Below are 23681 nucleotides of genomic sequence, written 5' to 3' on the forward strand. Positions count from 1 at the left end.
TAACCCCTTTCCTTGCCAGTGTCATTAGTACAGTAACAGTGCATATTTTTTATCACTGATTACTGTAGTCATGTCACTGGACCCCCCAAAAGTATCAGGTGTCCGATCTGTCCTCAACAATGTCGCAGTCCCGCTAAAAATGGCTGATCACCACCATTACTAGTAAAGAAATAAATCAAAATGACCTAAATCTTTCCCCTAGTTTGTAGACGCGATAACTTTTGCGCAAACCAATCAATATACTCTTATTGGATTTTTTTTTACCAAAAATATGTAGCAGAATACATTTTTTAATTTTTTTTGGGATTGTTTTATAGCAGAAAGTAAAAAATATTGTTTATTTTATTTTTTCAGAATTGTCGCTATTTTTTTGTTTATAGCGCAAAAAATAAAAAATGCAGAGGTGATCAAATAGCACCAAAAGAAAGCTCTATTTGTGGAAAAAAAAGAACATCAATTTTGAGTACAGCATCGCTCGACCACGTGTCAGATAAAGTAACGCATTGCCGTATCGCAAAAAAATGGCCTGGTCATTAAGGGGGTAAAACCTTTCCGGTCCTTAAGTGGTTAAATTCGAGAGAGAGAGAAGTCGGAAAGTTAAGCTTTCAGCAGCACCCTGGATGTTACCAGTCTAGGAATTGAGGGGATATATTTCAATTAGACCCAGGTAGTATTGGTGAGTTCATGAAGGTGAGGCATGCATCTGTTCATAGAAATGTGTCCTCTGTTGGTTACTTATATGGAAATTGGAGGAACTGGACTTGCCCGTTGTATTCAGCATATTTTACATTAACACGTCGCACTGCCGTACTCTGCAGGATTCTCTCATTATGGTCTTATTGCTTGCCTCTGCAATTACAGGCTGCTTTCCATGCACGTTCCTGTTTTTAATGTAAATATGAGTGTATTTTATTTTGAAAGTGGTTGTAAAGGCAGAAGGTGTTTTTTTTTTTTTTTTTTTTTTTTTTACCTTACAGCATTCAATGCAGTAAAGTAAAAAAGCATCTGCATGCAGCCCCCCTCAAGACATACCGGAGTCCGATCTCCATCCAGCAATGTGCAGGATAGCAGAGGCTCTATCCCTCCTCTCTGGCTTAGATGCAGCAGCTCCTGCTGCTGTAAGTCACAGCCAGTGACGAGGGAGCAGAGTGTGGGTCTAAGCCCCACTCTGTGTATTTTATGAACACAGAGAGTGGCGCTTGGGAGCGAGCACACACGAGTGGCCCCCTAGCAAGTGGCTTTCTATAGGGGCACTCTGCGGGGTCAGGAGCCTGCAGCGGAAGCTGGGGACCTGAGAAGAGGAGGATCGGGGCTGCTTTCCCCAAAACCATTGTACAGAGCAGGTAAGTATAACATGGTTTTTCTCTTATGTCCTCTGACAGTGGCTGCCCTTCCATATGTTCTTCACTATTGGGTAATGGCGCCCTCTGCAGGAGCAGGCTCGGTAGTGAAAACTTGATAAAAAAGCTTAAACAAGGCACACCTTTTAGGGGCTGTCCCTCTCGACATTACCCTCAGACACTCAGTGCTGCTAATTAATTTCTTTCTGTCTAGCTCAGGAGTAGGACTAGGATACCCTGCTGGGACTCCTTGTCTGTTTTTTGTGAATTTGTTGTTCTGGGGTTAGCTCCTGTTGGTTGAGCTTTTGTTGCCCTGTTGGCCATGTTTTGTTTTCTCGCCTTGTTGGCACGTTACCGTTCTGTTGGTTGCGTCTTTTCCCACCCCTAACACCTGCACTGCTTTGGGATGTCCCAATAGTGAAGAACATATGGAAGGGCTGCGACTGTCAGAGGACGTAGGAGAAAATATAATTTTTGTAAGAACTTACCATAAAATTATTTTCGCCTCTGAGTTCTCTGACAGTTGCAGCCCCCGCCCCTCTATTTTGGGGTTGGTGGTCTTCCTGTACTGCTTGCTACGAAACTGATTAGCAGCACTGAGTGTCTGAGGGTAATGTGGAGAGGGACAGCCCCTAAAAGGTGTGTCTTGTTAAAGCTTTTTTATCAAGTTTTCTCTACCTAGCCTGCTTCTGCAGAGGGTGCCATTACCCAATAGTGAAGAACATATAGAAGGGCTGCGACTGTCAGATGACTCAGAGAAAATAATTTTACGGTAAGTTCTTACAAAAATTCTATTTTTATTTTACAAAAAAAAAACTTTACGATCACTTGAATAACACTGGAGTATAAACACACCGCTGTATGCTTGTGCGCTTTCTACTGTTCTATCTTTTCACCTTAGAATAGAAGGTAATAACATTGTGAATACAGCATTTCAATAAACTTTATTCATCAAGTTCCACTCACAAACTTTCAAGGCGAAAGGAAAGCCATTCACTGTGTAAAAGACCTAATTCCAATTTAATTAACTTTCCATTGTACAGACTATACCACCTGGTATGTACAAGGGCTAATGCTTTTTGTCTACTCTGAGAAAGCTCCAAATGGAGCGAAACATGTTAGATATTGTACATAACAGGTGGTACAGTCTGTATAATGGAGAGTTTAATAAATTGGATTTTAAGGCTTTTACATGATGAGCGGTTTCCCTTCTTCTTCAAGAGATTGTGTGTGAAACTTGTGGAGTGGTAAACGACAGTTGGGAGCTGGCTTCCTGAGTTGGAGGAACGGTGATGAATAATGCCTGCAGCAGAACACATCTTTTTTCATCATGGTTGGTAAGACATAAAGTGCCTTGAAAAAGTTTTCTTACTCCTTGAAAAACGTCAATGTATTTTATTGGGATTTTATGTGATAGACTAACACAAAGTGGCACATAATTGTAAAGTGGAAGGGAAATGAAAATGGTTTTAAAATTGTTTTACAAACCTTTCAAAAGTTTAGCGTGCATTTTGTTTTCAGTTCCTTTTTACTTTGATACCCCCTAACTAGAAATGTTCTAATAGGAGTGACTCAAGTCCCTTCCGACTTAGAAAAAGGTTCCTGCACTACTTTGGGGCAACATCGGAGCGACTTGCATTGACTTCCATTATGTGAAGTCGTTGCAAGCCGCGGTGCACGGGTGACGGCATAACTCGCCCGAAGTCGTGTCGCGCTAGTGTGAACCGACACTTAGTTTAGGCACAGAAAGTGATACTAAAGGGAATTAAAAACAAAAACAAAACAAACCTGCTATACTGCGCAATAGTAATGCATAGAGCAGCCCCCGATCCTCTTAAGTCCCCCACTGGCACTCTTTGCTTCTCTCCCCTGCTGAGCGCCTCCACGGCAAGCTACCGGCTATGGGGGCACTCAAGCGTGCTTGCTCCTGGGCCCCTCCCTCCCTCACTGGCTATGATTGGTTGCTGTCTCTCAGTCAATGAGGAGGCAGAGAGCATGGAGAGCAGCTGCTTTCAGGCACATCGCTGAATGAGGCTTAGGTACTGTAAGTATTTGCGGGCCTGGGTGGGAGAGAAGCTGCATACTTCAGCCTTTACAACTACTTTTAAAAGTTTCAAAGTGTGGGGAAAAATGGTTGGGGTAGTGAACTTGTTAGAATAGGAGTAGCAAGACAGAGTGCCTGGTGACATAAGAGAAAGTAGTTTTGGGAGTAATATAAAAGGCCAGAACTGAAGTGGTGAAAGTATGGTTTGCTTTCTGCCAAACTTGCTGGATTTGGGTGTCATTGCTGAGGTTGCAAATAAGGGAAGGGGACAATATCCAGCTCATTACCTGACCAGACACTGGAGGGGGGGGGGGGCATCTAAGAGCATTGCGGGGGATTATGATGAAAGGAAAAGAGGACCCTAAAAATTCCACAAATGTATAGTTGAAGAAAGAAAGCTGGAATGTTGAGAGGAGTAAAGAGAACGGAAGATACCAGGGGGTGATTGCATCTTGTAGTCGTTTTGCTGTGTAACATTCATGATGAAAAGAATGCAAAACAGGGACCGTATTAGTTATGTAACCACTTAAGCCCCGGAAGATTTTACCCCCTTCCTGACCAGGGCCTATTTTGCGATTCGGCACTGCGTGATTTTAACGGACAATTGCGCGGTTGTGCGACGCTGTACCTAAACGAATTTTATGTCCTTTTTTTTCCCCCACAAACAGGGCTTTCTTTTGGTGGTATTTGATCACCTGTGCGATTTTTATTTTTTGCGCTATAAACAAAAAAAGAGCGACAATTTTGCAAAAATAACAATATTTTTCACATTTTTTTTATATGAAATTCCCCCCCAAAAAATGTAAAAATCAAAATGTTTTAACATTTTAGGCCAATTTGTTTTATGCTACATATGCTTGGTAAAAAAAAAAATCGCAAAAAGCGTATTTTGATTGGTTTGCGCAAGTTATTGCGTTTACTAACTAAGGGAAAGATTTTTTTTTTTTTTTTGTTTTTTTTTTGCGGGACTGCGACATTGCAGCGGACAGATCGGACCCTTGACTGACATTTTTGACACTTTTGGGGCTACCAGTGACATTACTACAGTAATCAGTGCTATATATATGCATTACTGTAAAAATGACACTGGCAGGGAAGGGGTTAACTTTATTTGAGAGGGAGGGGTTAAGTGTGTCCCTAGGGGCGTGCTTCTAACTTTGATTGGATGTGGCTTGATGTGTAAGAACAGAGCTCAACGGTCCTAAATAGCAGAACCGTATGATCCCCATTGTTACACACGGGAGAATGACAGGCGGCTGTGTTTACATTAGCCGCCTGCCTTTCCCCCACTGTAATGGACAATCGTGAGTGCACACGCGCAGGGGGGGGGGGTTCCGTGAGTGAGCAGGAGAGCACCTCCCCTAGAGCCTCACAGGCTAGCGACGTAGACCTACGTCGCTTTGCCTGTGAGGGGCTGACTGCCGACGTAAATCGGCGTTAGGCAGTCGGCAAGTGGAGAAGTTCACCTTTTTTTACAAAAGACCTTAAATGCACATTTTTTTTAAAAATGTAGATTTGTTTTTTGTTGCAGGAGCCTGGAAAGCATAGCAGCAGCGATCAGCAGGTGGCTGGTGCCTTGTAGAGGTCCTGCAGACCTGTCAGTGTATCTGCTTCCTTGTACTTTGTATGGGCAAGGCTGCCTGGACTTGTAGTTTACCATTCACAGAACACTGTGAATGAGTCATGTGGGTGGGCGAGAGCCCCACGCGGCCACATTTTTAAAATTGTGACAGCTAGTGGGGGTGGGGGAGAAGATCCCTTGTTAGCTGTCCAAAGCGGGGGCCGGTCCTTTCATAACTTGTTGCACCCTGAATATGGGTGTAACATGTTATGAAAAGTGATCTTATTCTTTAAAGGTCAAGGATGGCATTTTTTGGGTGCACGCTGTATGAGTGGCCTTGATAAAGGGCAGTTGGTCAGCTGATGACCTGCGAATACAATATAAAATACAGAACCCATGGCCTTGTAATGCCGGGTTTTAGATTCCTTTGGAATGGACAGTTTTTGATTTTTTTCCTGTAACTTTAATTAGTAACCAGATATACGCCTGGCTATTTTTCAGTTTAATCGCGTTCTTTCTGTATACAACTTGCTGCCAAAATCCCAAAACTTTAAGAAATAACTCAATCGCCAGTCTTTGGCAGACGCCAAGCTGTTGATTTATTTAAGTTCTAATTATTTTATTTGTTCTGTGAAAATATTTAAACCAACAAACCTCCAAATTGTGTTTGTCTTAGAATTATTGTTTTTATTAGCAGTAAATGTGTGCCAGAGCCTATATCGCACACAGCGTTGCTGCAAATTCCAGTTATAGAGACCTTCAGAGGGAAAAAAAAAATCCTCCCCTGCACACAGCGATAATTAAACCCCTTGCTGCTAATGTGGTTTTGAGTGACCGTGGTGAGCTTAATTGTAATTTGCTTGCTGTGAAAGATCTGCAAAAGACCTCCTTGGCAGGGAAAGCAACTTTGTATTGGCTTGCAGAACTGTCATCACTCAGTGGGCCGTCTAAGCAGGCGCTCAGAGCACTTGTTTTGTGTTCCGTCTCTCTCTCACTCTCTTTCTCGCGCTCTCGGGTACCCCTTGCTTGGTCTCAACAGGATTGCGTTCTGTTGATAATTAGGTCCCCTGTGGGCTGCAGCCTTTCCAAGACAAACATATTCCAGGAAATGGTCACCTAACCTGCAGGAAATCCGACCCACTTTGGCACCGCACTCTTATTTGGTACCTTTAAACAATATTAAACAGAGTTCCAATAGTAAAAGCTCATTTATCTTTCAAAAGCTGTGAACTTTGGCAGCGCAAGTACTTTTTCTTAATTCTCCTGCAATACCAAAGAAATAAGGTTGTTTGGCATTTTAGTTTGGGAAACAGCTGACATTCTTGATTTATACATTTAAAGCTTGCTGCTGATTGCACATATTGGCCCCCTCTTTACCTTTCTGCTATGTCAGCAGAACGGGGGCTACGTGTCGTTAAGCGTTCAGCCTTCTGCGTGTTGCAGACCTGGTCTATATTCTCCAGTTCACACAAGTTCTGCTGCTTTTGGGCCTGTTCTAGGACATTCCTCTGGGTAGATGTCTGTGGATTGGCCCACTCATATTTTTATTTTATCGCATAACTACACAATTATCACTATGATAGCCCTGAAATGGTGATTATGGCAAATTAAAAACAAATTGTATCCACTGTACAGCCAGAAGTGTTAAAGTGGTTCTAAAACCTTAAGGGTCCTTTCACACGGCACGGTCCGTTTTTTCATCCACTCAGGCACTTTCTTTTTTTAAACTGACACGGATGACACTTTGGAGTGTCCGTTCCGTATGTCCGTTTATCATCTTATCCATTTGCGGATGATAAACGGACATAATGTATGTCTATGGGATTGCGGATGTCAGCGGATGACACCGCTGACATTCGTTTTTGCTTCCGTTCCGTTTTTTAAACGGGAAAAAAAATAGGTTTCTCTTCCTTGTCAAAAAACGGAACTGATTGGAAAGGACGCAAATTGGATGTCAGCGGATGGTCATCCGCTAACGTCCGCAATCTCATATACATACATGATGTCCGTTTATCATCCACAAATGGATGGGAGGAAAAACGGACATACGTACCGCCCGTGTGAAAGGACCCTAAAGTTTTTCACTTTAATGCATTCTATACATTAAAGTGATCGCAAAGTCTCTTTTTTTTAAATAACGAGTTATATTTACCTCCTCTGTGAAGTGATTTTGCACAGAACAGCCCAGATCCTCCTCTTCTCAGATCCCTCTTCTGTCCTCCTGGCCCCTCCCTCCTGTTGACAGCTTCCACAGCAAGCAGCTTACTGTGGGGGCACCCGAGCAAAGTCCCAGCTCCTTGTGTCCGCCCCCTATCTCTTCTGATTGGCTAACTGACTTTGACAACAGCGAGAGCCAATTGCGCCGCGCTGCTGTCTCAGCCAATAGGGAGGGAAGTCTCTGGCAGCTGAGAAACTTTTGCAGCATCCCTGGATAGAGATGGGCTCAGGTAGGTATTAGGAGTCTGAGGGGGGCTACTGCACACAGAAGGTTTTTTTATCTTAATGCATAGAATGAGAACCAGGGAGGCGCATGCCCATTGTCTGTGATGGCGGGTCGGCAAGCCCAGATCATGATCAATGGGTTGCCGACCCACCATCCCAGAGCATCAAGAGTACATGGAGCCACCGCTGGCCGTGGAGGGAGCAGGAGCCACATAAGCCAATGCTTCTTCTATATTGCCGGCTCCTGACCCAGGCAGAGTGATACCATGTGCATTTCTCGTGCATTTCTCCTGGGACCTTTCTAGCAGCTTGGAGAGCGATGCCAGCTTGAAGAGGAAAAGGTTAGTGTATTAAACATCACATACACTGTTCTTTTGCAATTGGCATATTAGCAGTTATAAAAAAGGGTTATAAGGCTGCTTTCATACTGATCCGCAGGTGCAGCGTAGTGTACCCGCCGCTTTCCTGCAGTCTTTTTTTTTTTTTTTTTTTTTTTTTTTTTTAACAGTTGCATTTATTTATTAAACGTGTTTAGCAGCAACTTTCCTGCAGTTTATCTGCACTGAGCCATAGACTTCTATTATATCCAGCTGGTTTGTATCGCTTTCTGAAAGTGCACCGCACCTGCAAGATGTAATTGAAGTCTATGGCAAAGTGCAGCTAACCCGCAGGAAAATGGCAGGTGCACTGTGCTGCCCCTGCAGCGTGGGTAAACCACAGCGCATCAAACCTAAAGCAGCCTTAAAAGGAGGCTCAGGACAGTAAGGGCTCATTTACGTTTGGGGTGGCAGTAAAACCTCATAATTCATTGTGACCCACCACCAGTTACCAAGTGTGACACAATGTAGATCTTTGCTAGTACACCACGGATCTTCAAGTTGAGTCCAAATGGTATTGATTTTTGATCAAATCACAAACAAGAGTGAAACGTTTTGGAGTTACGCAGGACCCTTTCATCAGGCATTTGTCGGTGACTGTGCTCTAAGCACAGAGAAGGGTTTACATAGAGACACATATATGTGGCCTCTCAGTGTTAAGGTCCACCCACCAACAGGCCGCAAATATGGATATGGCTGGCAGGAAGAGGTTAAAGTTACAATAAAAGATATCAATTGCAAAAATAATCCATACATTTTTCATGAAATAATTTGTCACTGTATTTACCTGATGGCTGACGCCTTGTAATATCCTCCATGAGCTCCTGAACTTCTTCCCCCCCACTTGTGCTTTGTTAGGAACAAGCGGTGCATTTTAGTTGCAGTTGCAAGTTGGCTCAAATGGGCAGTTTCCTTCACTAACAGATGTGCCTGCTTTGAGCACTGTATAAACTGTAAGTAACATTGGCTAATACAATGTACAGTTTTGTAATCTGGCTTGAGGATGGGAACTTCAAGTCAGGCAGAGAGCTGCTCAGCCCTTCACAGGATGCTTTGTTTTCTACGAATTAATAAAAAGCTTCCTCTGATTGGCTGAGGCAGTTAGATGACCTCACAATCTCTGCCTTAGCCAATCGGAAAAATCCATTGTATTAATTTAAAGAATACAAAGCGTCCTGTGAAGGGCTGAGCTGCGCTCAGCCTGACTCTTGTTCCCATCCTGCTGCCAGAACACGGTGCTGTATACTGTATGTAGCTGATACAGTTTATACCAGGCATGTCCAACCTGCGGCCCAGAACCGCAAGCAATGCGGCCCACTGCCCCCTGACAATCTTTTTTTGCTGGGGAGGAAGGAAGTCGGGTCGGGGGCACGGCCACAGCAGTTTCCAACTAACGGTAGGCAGAGGCTGAGGTTGGGGGGAGACGAGCATGTGCAGTATTTCTGACTCCTACCACCATGACCACTTCGAATCACTGAAGTGGTCATGGTGGTTAGAGTTTTCCTTTATTCTCTCTCAGAAGAAGTAAACCTCTATATACTGATTCCATTTAATTTGATCATCCTCTAGTTGTGTTAAATTAGTGCGGGGGGTTTGGGGGGGGCGCGGCGGCATTTTATTACATGCCTTAACTATAGTATATATTTTATATGCGGCCCGAGAAAATTTCTCTACACTCAATGTGGCCCAGAGAGGCCAAAAGGTTGGACACCCATGGTTTATACCATGGGCCTAGCAGGTACCGGTACATCCGTTATTTTGTTTACAAAAGATTTTATTAGAAAGTCAGTACAAAAAAAAATAACTTTTACACAGGTCAACAATGTAACATCGCATATATATAAAAAAAATATATTGCATAGAAAAATACTCTGAAAACATAGCAAGTGTGCAACAAACATTGGTCATAGTATAGCAGAATATCAAGTAGTCAAATACACATGAGGGGTCAGAACTGTCAAGTTAGACATATCATATAGATTAAGAAGTACTTACTGGCCCAACACAATTGTCCCAAGAGTCCCATTTAGCATGGAATGTCATCATGGAGCTATGAAGGGAATGAAAGATTTTTTCTGTCAGTTTGATGCACTCCATCCTGGAGAGCACCTGAGACCATAATAGAGTATCTGATTTCCAATTACAAGCTATCATCCATTGAATGGAACACAAAGTATGAATCAGATTGGATGTAGACTTCGGGACACCAGGGACTTTTACAAAAAGCAAGCATATCTTAGGAGAGAGAGAAACCACTGTCCCAGCCAATCTGGTTACCAGTCTCTGTGCATGATCCCATATGGGTCGCAAACATTTGCAGCTCCAAAAAATATGTAGTAAATTACCTTCTTCTGGACAGCCCCTGAAACAGAGGGGAGAGACTGAATCGTAGAAGGAGTGAACCAAGGAGGGGGTCAAATACCATCTTGTAACTACTTTTAGGGGTGTCTCCCTGCATGCAGTAGAACGTGAGCATTTACGCATGTTTGAAAGAGATTTCGATCCATGTCAGGCTTAGGGGTAAACCTCTCCAAATGCTCTATTATGCCGATTAATCTGCCTAATTGGATGCAAACCTCCATCAGAGAGAGTTTCTCTTTCACCTGGTGTTTGAGATCTTTTCGCTACTTAGGGGTCCAGATTACTCATTATGAATCACTATTTATATCCAACTTCCCTCCAGTATTTAAAAAATTAAGTTTGTTATTGAAGACGTGGTCTTCGTACCACATCTCGTTTCTGGGGAGAGTTACAGCCATTAAGATGATTATCTTACCTAAGGTCTTGTTCTTCTTTAGGGCCCTCCCCGTTAATGTCCCTAAATCTCATATCAGTTCTTTTCAGCGGGAGATTTCTAGATTAATTTGGAACGGTAAGAGATCCAGATATAACGGTCATGTACTTTATGCCCCCCAATCCCTGGGTGGCCTGGGCATTCCAGATTTATGGTCCTATTATCTCTCAGCCAAACTCATTCAAATGGCTCAATGGAATGCAGACCCCGAGAGTATTCCCTGGCTTTCGTTCGAACAGGCCACAGTTTTTCCAAACTTTCTCTCGGCGGGTCTCTGGAATGGTGCACAGCCGTCTAGTTACAACGCAATTGCGAACAAAATAGTTGTTCATTTATACAGGCTGTGGCTAAAACTGAAAACCTCCCTGGGTCTGTTGTCGCGAGTCTCTCCGCTAACATCCTTTTTGGGACACTTTTGGCGCTTTTCCACTGCATGGAACCGTACCGGTTCGGCACGCTTTTGTGCTTTTCCACTGCGGTACCGCATGGTATAGGGTCGGAACGGTTCGGTACGGTAGGGTATAGGTTTGCTTTTCCACTGCATGGAACCGAACGGTACGGCTCTGAAAAAACAGTACCTACTCGATTGTGGTTCCAACAGGTACCAAACTGGTACCATATCCCACAATCCTTTGCATGCAGTCACTACTAGCCACTGATTGGTCAGAGAATCACACCCACCCCGTTGTTATCCCACCCACTTAACTTTAGTACTACTTTAGTGGAAAAGCAAACCTATACCGTACCGTACCGAACCGTTCCGACACTATACCATGCGGTACCGCAGTGGAAGAGCAAACCGGGCCAAGTAGGGCCGAGTAGAGCCGAGCCGGTACTAGCCGGTACTTGCAGTGGAAAAGTGCCATTAGACTCCGGTTTGCTCCCTCTAAGTAGGGAGGACTTATCCCCTTGGATAACCAGAGGCCTGGTGAACCTCAAAAAGCTCTCAATAGGCAATATTTTTTGTACATTTGATCAACTGGTAGATTCATTTGGTCTTCCCAGCTCTGAAAGGGACCGCTATACCCTTGTGAGGGCATTTTTTCAATCACAGGACCTCCTCACACTAAACCCTCCATTTACTATTTTTGAAAACATTTGCTCCGGTACATCCGTTAAGCCAGCCATAGATGGATCAAACCTTTTCCAGTTCAGCAATTTATTCTGATGGTGGAGATACGTCCCATCGCCGAGAGAGGGATTCCCCCATCAACGCTGACCTGTGGGTAAAAAATAACTCCATGATCTATGGCCAGCCTTAGTGAAGGAAGGCTTTAGGCTAACCCACAGTAAATACCTTGCCTTGGAGCTCTTTAGGATTGGTTTTGGTCCTGCTGCAGATTACATACAATAATTAAACTGAATATGGCACCTAAAGCCTCAATTCTAACACATGCTTTTAATGTTAATGTTGCTTTTAATGTGATTTCTTGCTGGAACATAAAAGCTCCCAGCAGATGCCTCCTAAGAAGCTTGTTCTCTTATTAACCACTTTACCTCCGCTCACATGGAGGCTACTGCGGCAAAGTGCCGCGATCCCGTCCAGCGACGTAGACCTACGTCGCTGGACTCCGCCCCTTGTGGGCGGCGCTCGCACGCCGCCGGAGGCTCGCTCCCACTGTGTTCATTCTGCCCTGATCGTCGGGGATCGAGTCTGGAGATCCGCCCGCTGTGTGTAAACACAGCGGGCGGATCTCCATAGTGACAGGGACTGACAGATCGGAGTGTTCAGCATAGCTGGACATCCGATCTGTCCTTCTGTCACACAGTCACCTCCCCCCCCACACGTCAGTAAGCACCAGGCATATATTAACCCCTCCCTCTCCAATAAAATTAACCCCTTCCCTGCAGGTGTCATTTTTACAGTAACAGTGCATATATATAGCACTGATTACTGTAGAAATGTCACTGGTACCCCCAAAAGTGTCAAAAATGTCAGTCAAGGGTCCGATCTGTCCGCTGCAATGTCGCAGCCCCGCAAAAAAAATCGCAGATCACCGCCATTACGCGTTAAAAAAAAAACACCAAAAATGACAGAAATCTTTCCTTTAGTTAGTAAACGCAATAACTTTTGCGCAAACCAATCAAAATACGCTTATTGCGATTTTTTTTTTTTTTTACTAAACATAGGTAGCAGAAAACAAATTGGCCAAAAATTTAAAAAAAATTAGATTTTTACATTTTTTTGGGGGGGAATTTCATATAAAAAAATTTGAAAAATATTGTTATTTTTTCAAAATAAACGCTCTTTTTTTGTTTATAGCGCAAAAAGTAAAAATCGCACAGGTGATCAAATACCACCAAAAGAAAGCTCTGTTTGTGGGAAAAAAAGGACGTAAATTTCGTTTGGGTACGGCGTCGCACGACCGCGCAATTGTCAGTTAAAGTCGCACAGTGCCGAATCGCAAAAAGTGGCCTGGACGGAAGACAGCAAAATCCTCCGGTGGTAAAGTGGTTAAAGGTGGAAGTACAGCTTGACTATTGTTGGTGAACATTTTGAGAATGACCTCACTAAAGCTCTGTGTGTCTTTCAGCATGAAATGAGGAATCTGTGAGTTATTATCCTGTTTGCCATAGACTTAAAGTCTTTTCCAAACCATCTCTTTCATTTAGTGTTAAAAAGAATGGAAAGTTGTCGTGTCTTTTTGAAGGCAGCCTGGATTTGAATCGCCATCATTTTTTTTTTTTTTCTAACATTGTAGTCATTCCTGAATATATACATAGATGTGAATAATAGATAAGGGCCCTCTCGCCTTCCTGGTCTGCATATTTTCCCGACGTACTCTAATACCGTAGATCCCACTTGATCTTGGCCTTGTTTTCCTTCTGCCCAGACCTCGTTTTTTTTTTTCCAGTACCTGTTTTAATTATTACTTTACTTTTTCTTTATTTTTTTACCAGTACTAATACACATTCTTTCTTTCTACCCCTTCACTATTGCTGAGAGTCTTTTAAAAAGCTTGGATTGCATTTAGAAATTCTTTTTTTTCTCTTCTTGGTGCCTTATGTGAGTTGATATTTTGTATTTCAAATTGTTCAAAATTTTGATTTAAATTACTAGTTTTTAGTAAAAAAAAAAATGGGTTTATTTCTGCATGCTCTAAAACAGAGGTGCCAAATTGAATTTCATTGCTGGTCGTTGCATCAGCATTATGGTTGCCCTCAAAGGGCCAGTTCTATCTGTAAGACTAGATTTCAAGAACACCCCACCCCCTCTGACATCAGATGTCAGGAGCCCACCCCCCCCCCCCCCACCATAAGAGTCCCCCCACTCTACCTTAAATCACTCTGTTACCTTGTGCTGCTGCTGGGAAAAAGCTGGAGGCAGGGCAGGGAAGCAGAAAGTGCAGGGTCTGGAGGAGTCTGCTAAATCCTGAGACCAGGGAAGGTGGAGAGAAGGGGATGCTGCGGCTGCACAGAGGTTCAGGATCTGTAGAAAGGAGCTCTGTCCTCCTCTCTGCTGCCGACTGCTGAGGCAGAGGGGGCAGAGACAAGTCTGCACAGGGAAGTGCAGGATCTGGCAGAGGAGTTCTGTCCTCTCTGCTGGTGACTGCTGAGACAAGGTGTGTGTATGTACATGGCCGCTTATCGCTCAGTTTTGTCTTTAGTGAGCACAGTGCTGTTTCGGTCAGTCACCGGCTCTCTGCTCTGGGTTGTGGAGGGGGCAGGTGCGGCTGGCTCAGGCTCACTGAGAGCTGGCTGCCATCCAGGCATCTGGATGGATCCTGACATTAAAGTCAGGATCTCTCCAGAGCTTTGGCCCTTCTTCTATCTTTATAGAACTAATATTATACCACACACACACTAAACCTCCATCCTAAATGACCAAATCCTTTTTCCTCTTTCTGCTGTGCAAGGAACAATTATGTCCAGCAGTAACGAATGTCTGCCTATTGCAGTTTGGTGCAAACTTTGTTTAAATATATTCCTGACATGTCTCCATATACAGCAACCACATTTAAAAAAAAAAAAAAAAAACAGCCCAACCTTTCATCATTAACCAGTTGCTGACCACCCGCCATATATATGCAGGCAGGCTGGCTCAGCTGCGCAAATCGCCGTACCTGTACGGCTATCCGCAGGAGCGCTCCTTGGGATGGGCGTGCTCCATCGGCGGCACGCTACTGCCCCCACTAAGCAGCTGGAAAGCCAATCCACCCGCGATCACTCCCCGCTGAGAGACAAGGATGGTTTGCTGTTGTAACCACAGCTGACCGTTATCTCTGAAATGATTACACAGCGCCTGTGATCCTTCTATGTAGGATCACCGGTCTCTTTGATCAGCTCACATGCCCACCCCCCCCACAGTTAGAAAACACTTTACAATTAACCCTTTGATCACCCCTAGGTTAACGCCTTCCCTCCCAGTGTCATTATTACAGGAACAGTGCATATTTTTAGCACTGATTATTGTAATAATGTCACTGGTCCCCCCAAAAGTGTCAAAAATGTCAGGGGTCCGATCTGTACGCCGCAATGTCGCAGTTGTCGTCATTACTAGTAAAAATGACCTAAGTCTTTCCCCTAGTTTGTAGAGGTGATAACTTTTTCGCTAACCAATCAAAATAAGCTTATTTTTTTTTCTACCAAAAATATGTAGCAGAATACAAATTGGCCTAAAAAGATGAAAAAAAAAATAGATTTAAAATTTTTTTGTGGGTATGTTATATAGCAGAAAGTGAAAAACGCAGAGGTGACAAAATACCACCAAAAGAAAGCTCTATTTATGGGGAAAAAAGGACATCAATTTTATTTAGGTACAGTGTTGCACGACCGTGCAACTGACCGTTAAATTAGCGCAATTGCCCGTTAAATTAACGCATTCCTGAATCACAAAAAATGGCCTGGTCATTATGGGGGGAAAATCCTTCCAGTCCAGAACTGGTTAAAAAGCTATCCTTGAGCTCACAACAAGCGCATTTGTCTAGGTTGCGGTGATCAGACTACTGCAGGTAGGAGAAAGCATTTTCTCCTCTCACCTAGGTACCCCACTGTACATTTGGTTGGTAATCGGGTCACAAGGTGACATTTTGCAGCAGAGGGGTCATCTGTGTCAAACATTTGTTAATAATAGAACATGCACCATAATTTCTAATTTTCACCTTTGAACCAGCATCTCAGTCCAGTAAGTAAATGGACGACACCAGAACAAAGATGGCATTGTCCTAGTGAGAGAAGTAGATGGGTGCATTATTAGGGGGCTTGCTGTGATCTCACTGAGAGATAAGTGTTTGGCCATAAACATATAGATATTATTTGTTATTTTATTTTAGTCTCGGACCAAACAAAAAAAATCAGACCGATTCCTCCAACCACGCTATACAGTGGGGATGGATCTCCCGCCATGGCAATTGTATTTTAACAGGCAACTGTCAAATTACCCAAACAGTGGCAGCATCTGATTGGATGCAGCTGCTTTTCAGTTGACAATTTTCTTCTCATCATCTTTGTTTTTTTTTAATCAAAGGATTACTGGGAGGAGGGGGCCACCCACTAAGCAAGTTTCTTGAGGATCTGGCCAAAATTTGTACTGTGTATGATCAGCTTTACACTTTTACATAGCATAAGAAATATTTTTATGTGCAAGCTGAAAACCAGTGATCTCGGATGTTTAAGGGGCCTTGTCAATTCTTTTCTGTATAATTATTGTACAATAAATACATCCAACTTACTTTTGTATTATTTGTACCTTAATCACATGGTTGATTCCAAGATGGCGTGTAAAAGGAATAAACTACATGTCAAACATTTATCAATGGTACCATCCAGAATGAATCAGTTTATTTATATTTTTTGTATAATCACTTATGTTGTTGTTATTTTTGTTTGGCTTTAATAAATTGCTAAGTGAGTGTCTCTTGCTTTGCAGTATGGATAATACATGAACAGGTGATGATTGCTGCCTTAGACTGTGGCCGAGATGACATAGCTCTGGTAAGTGACATATTTGTATCAACACCTTAACCACTCTTATGCTGGCCATACACTAGCCGAAAGATCATTCGAAAATCTGTCATTTGGTCCGATCGTTCGTTTTTCGTCCAGTCAATGGGGCACAAAAAGAAAGTCGTTTTTAACTTTTCTGAGCCAAAAAATCGAAGGAACGGTTTTGAAAATCCGCCGGCCGAACGATAAACGAACGGTAAATTGAAAGGTTAATGTGTTTCTCGCCCGACCTGTTTGCACTAGGCATATGTAACAAACTGAAAAACGGATTCAATTATGTCCATTGAACGATTTATCGTTCGAAATTCGGTCATTACATGATGACACGATCGTCTGCTCGCACAGCCGATTTTTAGTTTTTCTAAAATGAGTTCGCCCGATATTTCTGCTAGTGTATGGCCAGCATAAGACCGGGCCTTTTCTGGAACTTTATGTTTACAAGTTTAAATTAAAGCGGTAGTATACTCAGTTTTTTCATTTTTACCCACATGTAAGCCTATAACAAAGCTTACCTGTAGGTAAAATTAATATTTCATATATATATATATATATATATATATATATATATATATATATATATATATATATATATATATATATATATATATATATATATATATATATATATATATATATATATATATTTTTAGCAGCTCCCCAAAAGCGGCAAAAGGTGACCCCTTTTTTCTGCCTACATGACAAAATTGTCGTGAGTCAGTGACCTAAACGCATTATGCCGGTGCCTAAGCATTTTTGCTAGACGGTATCCCTTTGAAGAGCCCCTGTTTTAAAAACGTGGACAGTCTCACCGGTGGTGGATTCTCAGGGTTAAAGGCCGAATAACTCCACTTTAATTCCAGTGAAGGAGACACCCGTCCATCCAGGATCTTAAGAGCGCGGTGACGTCAGGATGTCGCTAACCCTGACGTCACCGCTTTCAAGATTCTGGAAGGACGGGTGTCCAGCTGCAGCCTGCCCGCTTTCTATACGATTTTAATGCTCTTAAATGTTTACCTACAGGTAAGTGGAGTATTTTATGATTTGTTTCAAGAAATTACGGTTTTACACTATGGTGCCTTTCCCATTTTTTACACTATGGTGCCTTTCTGATTTTCTATGGGTACATATGTCCTATTGCCTTGTCAGCTCTGAGGGACCCTCGTGGATGAATGGCTGGGATCCCCTATCTGGATTCAACCAGCTGGTGGAGTGTACAAGCGTTCTTGACCCTTGAGGTCAGGGGGCTCTGGTAAGCAGTCATTCTTATGGTGGTGGTGGTTATTCAACAAAACACAGTATCACACTGTGTTTTCACGTAGAAGAATCTGCATTTCTGGAGTGTCACTGGTTATATCACTGACTTTTTCATTTTATACCAGCACACAGTATTACACTGTGTGTTTTTCATTTAAAATTATTTTCAACCTTTAGACTATCACGGGTGGTTTTCCATTGTTATCCATATTTACATTCAATACATGTTTTTGTGTTTGTCACTGTACACAATTTTCATTTTGTTTCCTAGCACAACTATTTTTGGTATTCTTGTTTTGTTGGGTGGTATCTCACTGTATAGTTGCTCTTATGTATCAATTTTTATTTTCCTCAGTGTCCTTTAGCGCAGTTATATTTTCCCTTTCCACGGTGTTCACCATAGCATTGGTGTCCCAGACTTTAACCGAGTGGGCAAAGCTTTAGTGTCAGGATCTAAAAGGAGAACAGCTTCCCCCTGCCCTTGCGGTCTAGGGGTTGCAGTTTTGTCTGTGGTGCCTCTCTGGATGCGGCTCCCTTGGTTTCTAGGCTGTCCGTGACAGCAGTGGTTCTTCGGCGCTTGATATGGCTGAAATGCTTGTCTGCGGACCAGTCTTCCAAGACGGCCTTATCTGTTCTCCCCTTTTTGGGGGATCGTCGGTTTGGATCTTCCTGGATGATATCCTTAAGGGTCTTACAGGGGGGAAGAGTACTCTTCTTCCACAGGCTGCCAGGGGTGAGGAGTCTCATCACAGAGAGCGGGTTCTTTCAGACCTGCAGACAAGTCCTCTTCTGCCTGGAGGGTCGCCCTCACCCGTGTCTGAGGTGGGGGGGATGTCTTTGCTTCTTTCTGGACCCATGGACCTTCCTGATTCAAGACAGGTGGGTCCAAGAACTGATCTGATCTGGCTACAAGATCAGGTTTCATTCTCTTCCTTCAGCGAGGTTCTTTCTGTCCAATCTGCGTTTGTCCCCAGACCTCCTGCGGGGTCTTTTCGGGGCGGTGCAAATCTTTCTACTACAAGGGGTCATTGTTCTGGTTCCAAAATCGGAAAGTTTCCAAAGTTTCTAGTCAAATTGGTTTACAGTTCCCAGGAAGGCAGGCAAGGTATGTCCAATCCTGTACCTCAAGGCTTTTAACCGCTTGTGCGGGTACAGAAGTTTAGAATGGGGTCCATTCGTACAGTAGTGGCAACCCCACTTCAAGGATGCTTACCTTCATATTCTATAGTATGTCGGTCTTCAGTGTTTCTTCCGCTTTCCGTGAGAGAGTAGCGTGCTCAATTCATGGCGTTACCCTTTGGTCTCGCTTCAGCTCTTCGGGTGTTCACACAAGTCTTGGCCCGGTGCCAGCATTGTTGCGACAGCGGGGGATTGCGGTGCTGGGGTACCTGGACGATCATCTTCTGCGAGCAGAGTCTCTAACTTCTCCACAGGAAAACCTGGACACCACTGTGCGGAATCTGCAGGAGTTTGGTTGGACTTTAAACTTCCAGAAGTCGGCTCTGGTTCCATCCACCAAGTTGGACTCTCTGGGTCTGACTCTGTACTCGGCCATGGTGTTTTCTTCTGCAGACAGACAATGTGGGCTGTGTGGGACTTTAAGTGAGACACCAGCAGGTATGCCCAGAGTCTCTATCCTGTATCGGAAAAAAATAATTGAAAAGGGTTAAAAGAGGTGCATGGAAGCCAGGCAGCCCCCAGTCTGATGTACTCACCCTCCAGTCTGCCACCAACCAAGTAGACCTGTCTCGATATAAATAAAGAACAGGGGTTTAGTTGACATGCATTTGCAAACGCATGTGTAAGCTGCAGAGCCACGACACGGCACCCTGTTTTACCTGCAGTCCTAACACTTTTAAATTTGAGTGTCTCCACTCTGGGAGCACATGGCTGCTAATGGATGGATTGGAGGCAGGTGAGAGGGAGCAGCCCAAACTTCCCCCAACCCACCTCCATCCATGACTGGTCTAGTATCTCAAAACTCTAATAGCAATGTTCTTAAGATGGTACAAACTGAAAATGAGCAGCTGAGAAGCATACACCTCCAACCCCTTGGTGGATGCAGTGTAAAACACAGATTGGGACTTTATATGAGGCCATTTGCCTGTATAGCACAGTGCCTCCATCCCTAATTTCATAAAATATTTGGGACTTTACATGAGACAAGCAGGTCATGCTATGGTCTCCATCCCTGTATATGAAAAAACTGGGGTCAAATTAGACTGCATCCACCAAAAATGCACGAAAATCACACGGTGGGACTTTAAATGAAGCACCAGCCTGTAGGCAAGGTGCCTCCATCCCTGGTTACATAGACAATGTGGGCTATGTGGGACTTTTAAGTGAGACACCAGCAGGTATGCCCAGCGTCTCCATTCCCTGTATCGGAAAAAAAGAATTGAAAAGGTGTTTTATTCTGCTGGACAAGCTCCAGACGCTTTAGGATGCTATTCGACTTCTGTTGTCCAGCAGTCGGTTGTCTCTTAGGACTTGCATGGGGGTGCTGGGCCTGATGGGGTCTACCTTCGAGGAGGTTCCGTTTGCACAGTTCCACACTAGACCTCTGCAGAGAAAGATTCTTGCTAAGTGGGACAAGAATCTGCAGTCTCTAGACAATGTGATCCTGCTGAATCGGGGTACGAGAGGGTCCCTGTTCTGGTGGCTTCGCTCTCCGACAGGAAAAATCCTTCCTTCCCCTGTACTGGACAGTGGTCACCACCTTTGTTTAGGGGGTTCGCCACTTGGCTCCACGTGTGCGGTCTCCGTTGCCTCCGTGGGATCTCAATTTGGTACGGTCGGTTCCTCAGAAACCGCCTTTTGAAAATATTTGCGAGATTCCTCTGCTCACATTGTTCCAGAAGGTAGTCTCCTTAGTGGCAAAAAGGTTGCACGCAGGGTGTCAGAACTGGTAGCCTTGTCTTGTCTTGTCCACCTTCTCTGGTGGTTCACAGGGATTAAGTGGTGTTTTTGCCCTCGTCAGTCGTTCCTTTCTAAGGTTGTCTCTGGTTTCCATCCTAATGAAGACATTGCATTGCCTTCTCTGTCCGAAGCCTAAGTATCCTGGCAGTAACCAAGTCGTTTAGGAAATCTGACTCACTTTTTGGATGGACCTCGCAAAGGGTTGGCCGCTTCTGCCACGACCATTTCCAGATGGATCAGACAGATGGTAGTGCAGGCTTATTCGATCAAAGTCAGGTTCCTCTTTTTCCGGTTAAGTTGCATTTTACGTGGGTGCTTAGTGCCTCCTGGGCATCCTCAGTGATGCAGGATGCAAGGCGTCCACCTGGGCGTCTGTGCACACTTTCACAAAATTCTACAAAGTAGATGTGTTGGCATCTGCGGATGCTGCTTTTAGCTGCAAGGTTTTGCAGGTCGCTGTTTGAGAGGACTTGGTCCTCTTTGAGGATGTTTTGTTTTTAGGTGAGTTCTAGTTGTTCCCTGGTTGAACATGTTACCTGGTTGGCTAGGTTTAGCCTTTGGGATTTTTTTTCTGTGTTTTTTTTCTCACCCCTCATTTTGACACTGCTTTAGGACGTCCTAATGATCAAGGAGATTCTGGAGCTGTGTCTGTCAATGAACGAAAGAGAAAATTGGATTTTTGTCTTACTGTAAAATCTTTTTCTCTGATGTTCATTGACGGACACAGCACCCACTCCTCTATTGAGTTGGGAGATTTTTCTTCTGACACTGCTTGCATGCAACAAAACTGAATGCCTATGGCAGGAAGGGGGATTATACCCCCTGGGATTGCCCTATAGGCGTGGTAAAACTTTTTCCTGCCTAGTGTCCTACTTCTGTAGCAGGCAAACCAATAGTCGAGAAGATTCTGGAGCTGTGTCTGTCGATAACCTCAGAGAAAAGGATTTTAGGTTAAGACAAAAATCCAATTTTTTTTCTTTTATATATTTTGGGACAGGTTTCCTTTGATAAAATTGATAAAAAAAAAAATCAAGAGATCCATTATCGTTTACCACCAAATAAAAGCCCAATTTGTCCTGACAAAAAAGATATAATCCACCTAGATGCACAAAGTAGTTGTGGTGATATGTACAGTTTTACTTAAACATGTCAAAGTTGCAAAATTGTACTTCGGCATTAATATTTGTTTTATTTTTCTTTGGCACAAAGGGGGGTTTAAGGTCATCTGCAGCAATCGGGCAGTGAGATTTATTGTTTGGCTGCAAAAGGATCCTAGAAGAGGATAGGCGGTATCTAAAGCTACATTTTCTTGCGGGATCTATCAGTTTATTACTCAAGCTAAGGGCTTAAAATGTAAGATTCCGCGTTTTTAATAAAGTCGCCCTCTACTAGGAGTGATATAGCCTCTTGGGCTACCCGCCATCGGGTGTTAGTGGCCTAGGTCTCCAAGGCTGCTTTTAGAGCATATGTCCAGGAAGTTTTTTTAAGTGGATATGCGAGCTGACGAAGATACTGATTTGGCCGCAACGTGTTACAGGTGACAATAAGTAGTTTTTGTCCGTGTCTCTCTCCCTTCAAGTGCATTGTTTGGGGACATCCGGGATGGTCATGATTATAGCCTGCTCGGTGTCCTGTGATGTACGTGTAGCACCCTCCTAGTCAGATGCTAGATAGCAGACATAGTTTTGGCTTTTTCTGCTTAACAGGAAAGCAGTAGGAGAAAACCTAGTTGCTCTTTCTGCTTATCAGGGAGCAGGATTTCTAGTCAGGCCTGTTGCATGTGTCCATTTGTGATTCATCTGAGCTGAGGGAGTGTCCCCACTGTGTCCAATAAGGGGGCCTATTTGACAGTGGAGGAAACCCAGCCAGTGACACACAGGCTTTTGTAGCTGTCCCAGTGGGTTTACACAGACAGTGGTGCATCCTGGGATAGGCTATAAAAAGCCAAGGACACATGTGGCCGGGTGGTCTTTGGACAGGAAGGAGGGTGACGGCTGTCTCCTCTTCTGAAGTTATGGAAGGTGGTCACAGGCAGTCGGCCTGGTGAACCGGAAAAAGTGTCTGAACCCAGAGGTCCAGTGGATGCTGACAAGTGGAGTTTGGAGGCAACGGTGACTCTGGAAAAACAGTGTCCATGAGTACAGAGGAACTTGCCCAGGGGTCTGCCAGGAAGGGGACCACTCCAGAAAATAAGAGTCAGGGGACGGGTGTCAGCACACAGGCATAATGAGTAAAGGGGGTACCAGTTTCAGAACCCTGAAGAGAATATTTGCACAGGAGCATTTAAAGTATCTTCACTAAGTGGCCAAGTTAAGCAGCGGCCTTGCCGCATTGTACAGTAAGCTGTCCTTCAGACTGTGAATAGTTTTTTTTTTTTTTTTTTTAAATTCTTTTTATTAATTTTCAAAACACAACATACAGAACAGAGCTTTATGGGCATACCCAGGCTCGACAACACAGATCCCGCTAACACAACCCACACTCGAGCAACAACAAAAAAAAAAAAACAAAATATAATATAACACCCCCCCCCCCACCCCCCATCCTCCCCCCAGCAAGGCTACCGGTCCAAAAATCCTGGGAGCAAAGGTACCGAGTAACTAAAGTGTAACAGGCAGGGAAGAAGGAACATAGCGTGGTCCAGCGTGGTCAGAGAGGCACAAGGAGGTCACATCAACCTACATGTATGACACCCATCTATGTATCAGCCAAAGAAACTCTCGGAGGCGGAGGTGAAGGCTCATCCGCAGTATCAGTAGCCTCCAGCCAAATGTTCCAAACTTTGTGAAACTTGTCAGGGCATCCTCTGAACCTGTAAACTGCTTTATACAATGGTATCATAGAGTTGACCAAAGCCTTCCATTGCGACAGGGCCGGAGCCCCCGAATCCTTCCAACGGATTACCACCAGTTTCCTGGCATAGAAGAGCAACAGCCCCAATAAGGTGCGGGTGGCCACCGAGTGCGCCAAGGCATTAACAAGACCCAGGATACAGGTCTCAATC

General features: G+C 43.9%; 1 protein-coding gene across 1 annotated transcript in view; it reads left to right on the forward strand.

The window, feature by feature from the left end:
* EMC2 (ER membrane protein complex subunit 2) overlaps positions 1-23681 on the forward strand; it is a 201185-nt gene that overhangs the window by 43885 nt on the left and 133619 nt on the right. Inside the window, exon 4 of the mRNA XM_082259776.1 lies at positions 16428-16492. Within this exon, the coding sequence (XP_082115902.1) occupies positions 16428-16492 (65 nt within the window). The remainder of the gene's footprint in view (positions 1-16427; positions 16493-23681) is intronic.

The sequence above is a fragment of the Pelophylax lessonae genome (assembly GCF_965119305.1).
Source record: "Pelophylax lessonae genome assembly, chromosome: 5".
In the NCBI taxonomy this organism is placed as follows: domain Eukaryota; kingdom Metazoa; phylum Chordata; class Amphibia; order Anura; family Ranidae; genus Pelophylax; species Pelophylax lessonae.